Below are 10,164 nucleotides of genomic sequence, written 5' to 3' on the forward strand. Positions count from 1 at the left end.
GGTTATAACCAGCTATAACCAATAATAGGTTATAACCAGCTATAACCAATACTGGGTTATCCTTGGATGGGAGTAATTCAATTCAGTGTAAATCCAAAAGGTTTGACCCAAATCATAGTTAAAAGGTAAAAACTGAGGCAGTAGGTAAACTTCTGCATAAAAGTACAAAATAAATAAATAAATAAATAATGTTCTTGGAAAGTTTTCTGCCATTTATTTAGCAAATAGAACTAATTTTAGTAAAACAAAAAAAAAAAGATTGATCTGATTTAACTTCAGGCAGTGAGGAAAAAATACCTGTGCCTTTTTATTCTGTGGTTTAACTTTCAACCGGACATCTGTCTTATAGAAATTGTTGAAAGTAAATCATTGGATTAAACTATATTCTTGTGTTAAAACATTTTTAATCTTCCATTTTATCCATCCATCCATCCATTTTCTGCCGCTTATCCGGGGTCGGGTCGCGGGTCTTCCATTTTAATTTAACCAAATTAAAATGGTTACATATTTAAAGATAATTCAGATTTAAATTAAGCTGCTGAAATAAAAATATCTCCAGGCTTCCTGTATATTTCTGCGTCAGGTGCCACGGAGTCGAGGCCGGCTTACAGAGTCCATCATCACAGAACAAAGCGCTCCGGTTTCAGAGATCGTCTAAGTATTGCAACAATTACGGTATGAGAGGAAATTGAAAAGATGGGACACAGAGCCATGTAAATAATCTGAGCCCAGAGACTTCTCCCTGGTCTCTTTCATTAGGTCCTACAGCCTGAAGATCAAAGCCCAATCAGGCTGATGTTCCTCAGGAGAGAAGACTTCATGCACAGATGCTGCTGTCCTGATTACACTTTATGGGCCATGACTGGATCCAGTTTGGAGGCGACAGTGACGGGACAGATTCTTGGGACACACAAACTCAGCACAGCTCAATCCAAATGCTTTATTAAACATCTTAAAAGCATTTCCTCTCATTCATCACCATTTGCGGTCATCGGCAGAGTAAACACCGAGCTATTCCAGGCAGCTCCGCTATTTCATTTGATTCCGCTGTTACTCATAGTTTGGGCTTTGCACACTCCCTTCCCGACCACTTCAAAGGCGGCTCCCTTGTAGGTCGCGACGCAGAGGTCGTCGGTGCGCAGCTCAGGCTGAACCTGCTCCCACACTTTCTTTTTAGGGTTCAGCTCCTTGTCTGGTTCACCTGAAACGGAGGAAAACAAAGTCTGAACCCGAGTTCTCCTGAAGCAAACAGCTGCTTCCAGAACCTTTTTCCCCTCCTTGTGTAACCTGCAGAGAACACAACTTCAGTACACTTAGTTTGACTTTCCGTCATGTTCCATTTGAGCATTGGCCCCATAAAACGCCTGTTTGTTCTCAGCGGTAATCTAAACCATGGAAACCCGAGTTGATCTCAGGGAAACGGAGAGGTGAGGTTCTCATTCCTCCATTCTGATCATCTTTAGCATCTGTCAAAACTCATGCAACCGTGTTTCATTTCTGGAGGCTGGCTTGCAGCTAATCAAATCAGAAGCTTGAAAGAGCTTCTAATTGGGAACTTGTGTTGATGTTTGGGTTCCAGCAGACATCCTCGGCCGTTTCAGGGAGCAAAAGTGAGCTGCAACCGCTCACCTTTTGGGAAATGTGAGTAATTAGACACACAGTGTGTTGGCACTGCAGGGTTTATTGGGGAAAAGAAAGTAAACAGGAGGTGAGCAAAAACCCTCTGTGTATTTTTGTTGTTTTTACAAGAGTCTTAGAGGGATCCAATTAGTTGAACACGTTGGCCTAAATATGCTGCAATTTTCCTATTGACTAAAAAAATTGCAGCTTAAACAACATGGCAACGTCCGTGTGTGTTCAACCTGAGGCTGCAGTCACATGCAGAGGCTGTTACAGTTTTTATATGAGAACATGGCTAAAGAAGGGACTAGGAGCCAGGAGCCATAGTGTGTAATAACTGTTATTATTGATCATTAAATCATTCCTCTAAATTAATTTGTCCACATGTAAAGTGCAAATTTAAATGCTGTTTTGCAAACTTGATGTTGGCTAAACATCGAAGTTGAAGTTTTGGCTTTTTGGAATTCTTCTGAGATATTTATATTCATGCTCTTATTTTGAAGTCCGTTTATGCAGCACTTCCGTTTCCTCTGCTGTCCTCTCTTTTCTTCCAAGAAATTTTACTGAATTATTTTATTTTGTTTGTTGTAAAAATGTAAACAAAAGAATAAGGGATGCAGAGAATTCAATACTTACATGAGCAAACAACCAGGAGTGTTAATGAAACAAAAACATGGAAAAATTCACATATATGAAGTTTTTTGAGAGCCTTCACCTTGTTACTGTTGGAGGGTATAAACGTGGCTGAAATTAGCGCTTTAGCTAAATTCCATGCTGGTGTTGCTCTTTAGCATTAGCTTTCACTGAATGGCATGTTGGTGCTTTAGCGATAGCAGAACTAATTTGTATGATTAGGGCTTTAGGGTGAGTGCAACAAACTTTTTGGCTAACGGTGCTCACTACTGGTTTTCATCTTAGTAGCCCAGACTGATGACATCTGGCCGCCCTTCCTGCAAACTCACAGGGCTGAAGTCCAGAGATCTCTGTCGTCTTAGAGCAACTACAAGTGATGCTTCCTCATGTGTTTAGCATCAGCTGAAGAGAAGAAGAACAGCCTGAAGGGATACAGTTGGAAACGCAGGGATCATAACTTCCTGGTTAAGAGTGTGCTCCTTTTCTTAGAAAGCTTCTTATCCCACAACCTCAGCTGCATTCCTGCTCCAACACCTGAATTAAATGGAGGAATTCCCTCATCATTCCATCGCTATTGAATTCAGGTGTGCTTGGAGATGGGATGCACCTAAAAGCTGCAGGATGGTGGGCATGGGCACCCTGCTGTCGTCTTTGCACGCTGCTTTAATAGACAGGAAGTTAACGACACGTGGTTTCCTTTCAAACCTCATTCACTTGGATCAAACCTAAGAGAAATAATTAGGACGCTCATTTCCTCAGCAAACTGCAACAAGACGGTCAGGTTACAGTCTGAGCGACGACGGCTGATTGGCCGTTAAGCCCAGCAGTCACAGTTCATTTAAACAGGGGCAAACAGAACCCTGAGATGGGCTTAGAGACCCGTTCTGTGGCGTCTTCAAGCGTTCAAACTCATGATGTCATTTCTGCTTTAATGGCGCCCCTCATTTCCTAAAGATAGGAATGAATGACACACACCTGGAAAGCCTTGGACACTGACTCTGTCCCCGGGGACGGATCCGCTCGGAGGGTCCAGGATCTCCACTTTGTCTGGCGAGCTGGCACACATGACCATGGCCTGGGACACAACGCCTCTCATCTTGGCCGGTTTGAGGTTACACAGCATCACCGCCATCCGGTTCTGCATCTGCAGGGGAAACCGAGTCAGAAGGTGAAATCTGGATCCCAGGTCTTCGGTTCTGTCCGCGGCCCGAATCAGGAGAAACAAACAGGAACTCAAACATTCCCAAAAAATCCTTAATTGAGGCAAAGACAAAGCATTTCATAAAATAATGTTATCTTTTCAGATATCACAACATAAATCTAAAACACTGATGTGTTTTCCTCTGTGGGCAGTTTTGGCAGCATAAACACCCCAGATATTCTAAACTGAGCAGTAATTGTTGAAAATTCCCCAAACACTTCTCCCAATATCATCCAGTCCAAGTCCTGGGATTAAGACTTAAGTCAAAGATTTATTTATGGTCAGCAGGACAGACATAAAACCAGTGATGTATCACCTCCCGTCTCTGACTGCTGGTAGCCGGACAGATTGACGGTAATAAGCTGTTTATCTAAATCTATTCACCAGGATGTCAAACAGGAATTTACCGACTGATCCGCAGACCGATGCGGACAGAAACGGTCTGCAGCGTCTCTGCAGCGACACAGAAAAATATTATTATAGAAACAGAGAAGATCACATTCTTTTGGCAACAAAAATACTATTAAATGAACCAAAAAGTATCCAGAAAATGTTCCAGTGACAAGAACTGTCCCACATCCCAATAATAGGAAACAAACTATTATTGTTAATTTTGATTAATTAATTACATAGATTGTAATTCATACATTTTTAAAAATGAAATTAATCAAAATTAATTTGTATTTTTTAAATAAAAATGTGATGGATGACAAACTTATTTAACTTGTATAGAGTTAAATAAGTCCCAGCGTGTCAAACGGATCGGGAACGCCGTCTTTCACTCCACAAGGTTTATTTAGAGCAGCGGTTCTGAACCGTTTTTGAGGTATCATATGCGCATTCACTAAACCCTTCTGCAGTGATAAATAAAATGTGATATTCCCCCCCCCCCAAATTCAAGACATAGGGGTGACTTTGAGTCTTCGACAACAGTTCTTCAAAATATAGTCAGTGTTTTCAGCAAAGTTGAGCTGAAAGTCCAGGAACGACCCAAGGTATTTAAAATGTGCCACAATTTCAACAGTTTGGCCATCAAGAGAAACTGGAACCACTTTAAGGTCTTTAGGCGTTTAAATTATTTAATTAGCTCTACATTCTTAATAATAAATAATAAAGACTTTGCGTATTCTGATTTAGTAATGTAATTATATCAGTTGTGTTACCACCCCCACGCCACTAGAGGCAGTAGAACCCCGAAAATATGCGACTAAGAAGCAGATTTAGAAGTACAACGAAAGCTACAGAATTTGGTAAAAACTGTGAGCTTTGCTGAAGTAAATAAAGACACAAGTCTAAATCCATGCTGAGAGTGGAGCTCCTTCAATGTAACGCGATCCTCTGCAGCAAGTGATGGCAAAGCGCGGCGTCATCACGACTTTACACAAGTGTGTGTTTACCTCCGCGGCAGAGGCTCCGCCGAACCCCTGGGGTTCGATCGAACCCAGGTTAAGAACCACTGATCCAGAAGAAGCACTTCCCTCTGTGAAGGCTGTTTTCAGTGAGAACTGCACCAGCGTCAACTTTAAAAGCTGATTTATAGCTAAACTGTTGAGGTTTGTATCAAACGAGCAGCGAGGAAGAAGTTGGCTTGTGGCTGTCATCTCACACACACTCGCTCAATAACTGTTCTGACACTCGCTTGGCTCAGTGCTGCAGCTTCATCTATAAATAATGTCTTCCAGTAACATAATTATCTCGTCATATCGTCACATTTCCTGTCAACATGTTTTCAACACAGAGACCCGGATGGTCAGCTGTCCTGGTGCCTCTGAAGGAATGTTGTTATTGCATTCTAGGCCATAACATATTTTAGTTTTATTATTTGTTTATTTGAATTTTTAATATTGTATAAAATAAGATAAAGTGGTTAAATAAAAAATGTGTCAATTCGTGTCAGAATATTTAACAGATTACTAAAATAATTTTCACTTGCAGCGTTTATATTCACCATAGGACGGAATCAGAATTTGTCTGTACGTTTTGTATTCATGTCAAGTCTGACAATAGATGCATATATAAATAAAAACCCTAAAAGTTCAGTTAGGTTTTGTTTTCGCATCATCAGCAGCCCTCACCCAGCCGCCCCGTGGCCAGCTCTCTAAGCCGTCCTGGTTGTGTGTCGACACATCACTGCATCCTCCCAGGAGACGACCAACAGATTTACCTCCAAGTGTCTGATTTGTCAACGTTTAGAGGTTTAATGAACAATAAACTGCATAAAATGTTCAGGTTCCTGCTGGAAGTGCAGAAACTATGGATGCAGACATGCAGAGCCAAACCCGATTTATTTTAGACCAACATAAACGTTATAAAGGATACTTTAGTACTTCAGATTTACTAAATTACTTACAATTCTTTATTTAATACTTTCACATCCATAAACTTATCTGTTCAAAGCAGTTTGGGTTGAATCTACATAATAAATTAGAGTTATGATAATTTAAAAGCTGTTATTAAAACGAGGATCCGACCTGTTCCAGAGGGACGTGCTTGACCAGTCCGCTGACCACGGTCCGGGGCGCCGCCTCGCCCACATCCACCTGCTCCACATACAGGCTGTCGGCGTCCGGATGCTTCTCAGCCGTGATTATACGGCCAACACGCAGGTCCAGACGGGACACGTCCACCTTGGCGTCCTCCTGGCTCGGAGCCGCTGCCTTCTTCTCTGCTTTCTCACCTCCTGAAAGCAGAGAAACTCCATGAAACCAGGCGGTTTGCAGGAAGGTCAGGTTGGTCTGACTGTGGCCGAAGACGAGCAGCTGGGGCCGATTTCATGCTCTATAATTGTGCATATCAATACAAATATTTGTTTAAAAAGATGAATGGCCCCCAAACTGATACTGGCCTTATGAATATCACAGAAATTAAAAACCACTTGAAACAATGCAGGACATTTTCGTTGGAATCTGATTAAATTTCCTCCCAGAACTGGAACCAGACCGGATTGATGAATGGCCGGAGGACGGCCTCGAGTTAACCTCAGCGGTTCCTTTTCCAGGATGATAATCAGAACAACGTCTCCACCTGAACACAGCCGGGGGAGAGAAGGTCTTCCAGCACAAATTACACCGAAATGTGGAGGCTGGGATCTTCAGGATGGGAAAGACGTCAGAAACGTTCAGAATGAGACGCAGCAAACAACGAACAAAACCAAACATCACCGACTGAACGCCGGGACTTTCCCCGATTTATGTTCCCACTGATCCCAGGCCTTTACAACCCAGATATAATGTTTAAACCAAATACACTCGGTATGAATTGGATGAACAGATGAACGAACAAATGGACGGAGCCTGTAACAATCTGTTGCCTGATCATAAATCTGAACATTAATAAATAAACGTTACATTTTTAGCTCTTATCTTCTTTGATCTTAGAATCTCTGGATGTTTTGTTTTCCTTCCTGGAGTCAAATAGAGGAAATAAAACCAACAGCAGCTGAGACCATTAGTCATTTCAGCCATAATCAATCATCTCCACTGATCAATACCCAACAACCTCCTCCACTTTTCTCCACCAACCTTTTTTCTCCTGCTTCTTCTTCTTGGGTTCGTCTTTGGGTTGGGGGTTCTGGGCAGCAGTGGGCGGGGAACCAGAGGCTGGAGCAGCAGACGGTTTGGGAGGAGCGGGCTTCGAACCCACATCGGCACCGGCGTCACCCGTCGGCATGGCGATGTCCCGCACTGCAGGGAGAACAGCAGAGACGGTTCAGACGATCCGGTCCAGACAGTCCGGTCCAGTCTGGTCAAGTAGTCCGATCCGGTCCAGACAGTCTGATCCGGTCCAGTCAGTCCAGTCCGGTCCAGACTATCTGGTCCAGTCTGGACAGACAGTCCGGTCCAGACAGTCCGGTCCAGTCAGTCCGGTCCAGTCAGTCCGGTCCAGAGAGTCCGGTCCGGTCCAGACAGTCCGGGCCAGTCAGTCTGGGCCAGTCAGTCCGGTCCGGTCCGGTCCAGAGGCGGCTGCACCACCCGGACCAGCTAAATGACCCAGAGCGGTTTTATTTACTCAGGCAGTGGGAGGACGGCCGCCTGAAGCAAACACTCTAAATGACAGCGTGTCGCCGCTGATGGAGAGGAGGGCAGCGAAGACGGAAAACAACGAGCGGCGGCCGGCGCTCCGCCCTCCAGGAGAAATGACCCGTCATTTGGGGCGCCTGATGTTTGAACTACCACAACATGCAGAGCCGGAGTCGGACAAACATCGGTCTGCAGGAACGCCTCCGTCGCCACGATGCGTTCAATTACCTTAATTCTATGTTAAGATCTGAACTATTCGGTTTACTAAAGCTGCAGGCAGAAGCTTCAGGTCTCCTGTGTTTTTCTGACAGTTAATAGAAACTTACTTATTTGGAAAAAACAAAAAAGACGAACTACTCAACTTTTGTGACTCTTTGATGCACTGGAGTCGATCAGAAACCCACCGATAGTCGACGAAGGAACAAACACCGAACACTGGTGGTTAGTGGTTTAATCCTTTTAGTTTGAGGAAATTATAGATTTAGGACTTTAAAAGAACTGAAGTGATGCAAACTTTGAGCCGAGTTGGTGACATGAGTTTGAATCGTCAGGGTGTGGTGCTAGAAAAATCACAACCTGTTTTCATGAGCACAGCCTGTAAAATTTTACTGTAAGCTATGCATATTGTTATTTAGTTGCTAAGCAATATTTTTTCTTAAACTGACCCAAAATATCACCAGATTTGGGTTAACTTCAGTCATAAACTATCCTTCAAACAGTTCACCCTCTACAGTTAAAGTTTGGATGTGAGAATTTGGGGTGAGGAGCGCTGCAGCACCCCCTGCTGGATGTCAAGACATGCGCATGTAAAAGTAACAGAAATGCACCAACGCTCCCCTGTTGGTGTTTATGATAACTTAGTGATGAAGTTGTTTTGTGATAAATTCTAAAAACAGCAAAGACTCTATGGAGTTGGTAAAACAAGTGGGAGGAGGAAACACCGGAATTATAGAAATTCAGCATTTTTAAAACATGAATGTAATTTTATAGAAAGAGCATTAATTAATTTATCTTCCCAGATGACATAAGCTAACGCTATCTGTTTAAATGTTAGCCTCACATCAAGGCCTTGCTCTCAACTGGATAAAAAAGTGTCTAGTATTTTTGCATCGAGTTTGACATTTTAACACGCCGTCAGTCACCATGTACTCCAACCATTCTGACTTGACTCCAGATTTAAAGTTACGGAACAAAGTCGGGACTTCTCTGTGAACTGAAACCCTGTTTGATCACAAGACGATTTACTGAAGCAACCGATGGATAATTTCCCTGCAGGGCACTGAAGTCGGGTTATAAAGTTAGTCTTTTAAGCTCTAAACCAGATCAGAGGAGCCCTGACAGTATTTATCTATGTGTGATTGAGCTAAGCAATCAAGCGTGATCCCGATTGGAAGAACGTTGTGTCCAGTGTGTTGGAACACATTCCTGAAGATTTCCAATTTTACCCAATTAAACGACTTATTTCTTCCAGACCGATTTCATTCCCGCAAGTCCCTAACGGAAAAGGTCGACGAATGTGAGATGCACAACTACTGGCGGACATGTTGTCCTCATCAGTCCAAGTCAACATACCCCCTCTCCTTTTTTCTCTCTCCAGCAGCTGTTTCTTCAGCTCCTCGATGTCGTTCTTCAGCTTGGCGTTCTCCGCCGTCAGTCTCTTCTCCTCTCTCACGCTGGACTGGACCGCTGCAACAAAAGCACCCTTCAATATATAAATTACTTAGAAGGGTTTGTTCACCTTCAATTCAACCTTTTTTCACTAAATAATAGACGTGGAGAACAGAATGAGTCCATTTTCAATCAAAAGCTGGAACTTTTCTTTCTAGAAAAATCTACACTATGAATCTAAATTTAAATAAAATCACGATTTTGCACACATAGAGTATGTTGTGATGCTTTAATTTAAATTAAAATGAGAGGGAGATCATATTTCCGGATCTGAATCAGAGCCCACCGCCGCCTTGGAGTGGTGTGAAAAAGTGTTTGCCTCCTTCCTCATTTGCTATTCTTTTGTCTCACTTCAGTGTTCTGGAACATCAAACCAATTTAGATACTAGCCAAAGACTACACAGGCAAACAGGAAAGTCAGTTTTTAAATGAAAGTGTTTAACCTGCATGTGTGGATAAAAACAGCCTGCATGGCAGCGATTAAATATGAAACCACTGCTGAGAAAGAAGAACATTACGGCTCGTCTCAGTTTTCCAGAACATCTTGATGATCTCCAAGACTTTTGGAAAAATAGTCTCTGGACTGTCGAGACAAAAGTTTAACTCTTTGGAAGGTGCGTGTCCCGTTACATCTGGTGAAAAAGTAACACCGTATTTTAGAAACGGAACGTCAAACCAACAGTGAAACACGGTGGTGGCAGTGTGATGGCCTCCAGTTCTCCAATGCACCCGAATTACAACAATTCTGCAAAAACCGAGAGGCCAACTTCAAACCGGAAACAAACTGAAACTTAAATTTATGACGATGACCAACGTCAATTTGCCCATGTAGGTATTTAGGAATTTTTTTGTGTTTTTGTCTTTTTGGCTGTATGAAGGTAAAGTTTGTTCATGTCTGTTTAAGGCGCAGGGCTGCACAGTGGCGCAGTTGGTAGAGCTGTTGCCTTGCAGCAAGAAGGTTCTGGGTTCGATTCCCGGCCTGGGGTCTTTCTGCATGGAGTTTGCATGTTCTCCCTGTGCATG

The 10,164-nt window shown here is 42.9% G+C and overlaps 1 protein-coding gene across 1 annotated transcript in view; it reads right to left on the reverse strand.

Annotated features, from left to right (window-relative positions):
- Window positions 1-926: 926 nt before the first annotated feature.
- aimp1a (aminoacyl tRNA synthetase complex interacting multifunctional protein 1a) overlaps window positions 927-10,164 on the reverse strand; it is a 14,595-nt gene continuing 5,357 nt past the window's right edge. Inside the window, exons 3-7 of the mRNA XM_008422459.2 lie at window positions 9,046-9,159; window positions 6,976-7,137; window positions 5,926-6,134; window positions 3,229-3,397; window positions 927-1,201 (exon numbers count right to left, since the gene is read on the reverse strand). Of these exons, the coding sequence (XP_008420681.1) occupies window positions 1,035-1,201; window positions 3,229-3,397; window positions 5,926-6,134; window positions 6,976-7,137; window positions 9,046-9,159 (821 nt within the window). The 3' untranslated portion in view covers window positions 927-1,034. The remainder of the gene's footprint in view (window positions 1,202-3,228; window positions 3,398-5,925; window positions 6,135-6,975; window positions 7,138-9,045; window positions 9,160-10,164) is intronic.

The sequence above is a fragment of the Poecilia reticulata genome, linkage group LG1 (assembly GCF_000633615.1).
Source record: "Poecilia reticulata strain Guanapo linkage group LG1, Guppy_female_1.0+MT, whole genome shotgun sequence".
Lineage (NCBI taxonomy): Eukaryota > Metazoa > Chordata > Actinopteri > Cyprinodontiformes > Poeciliidae > Poecilia > Poecilia reticulata.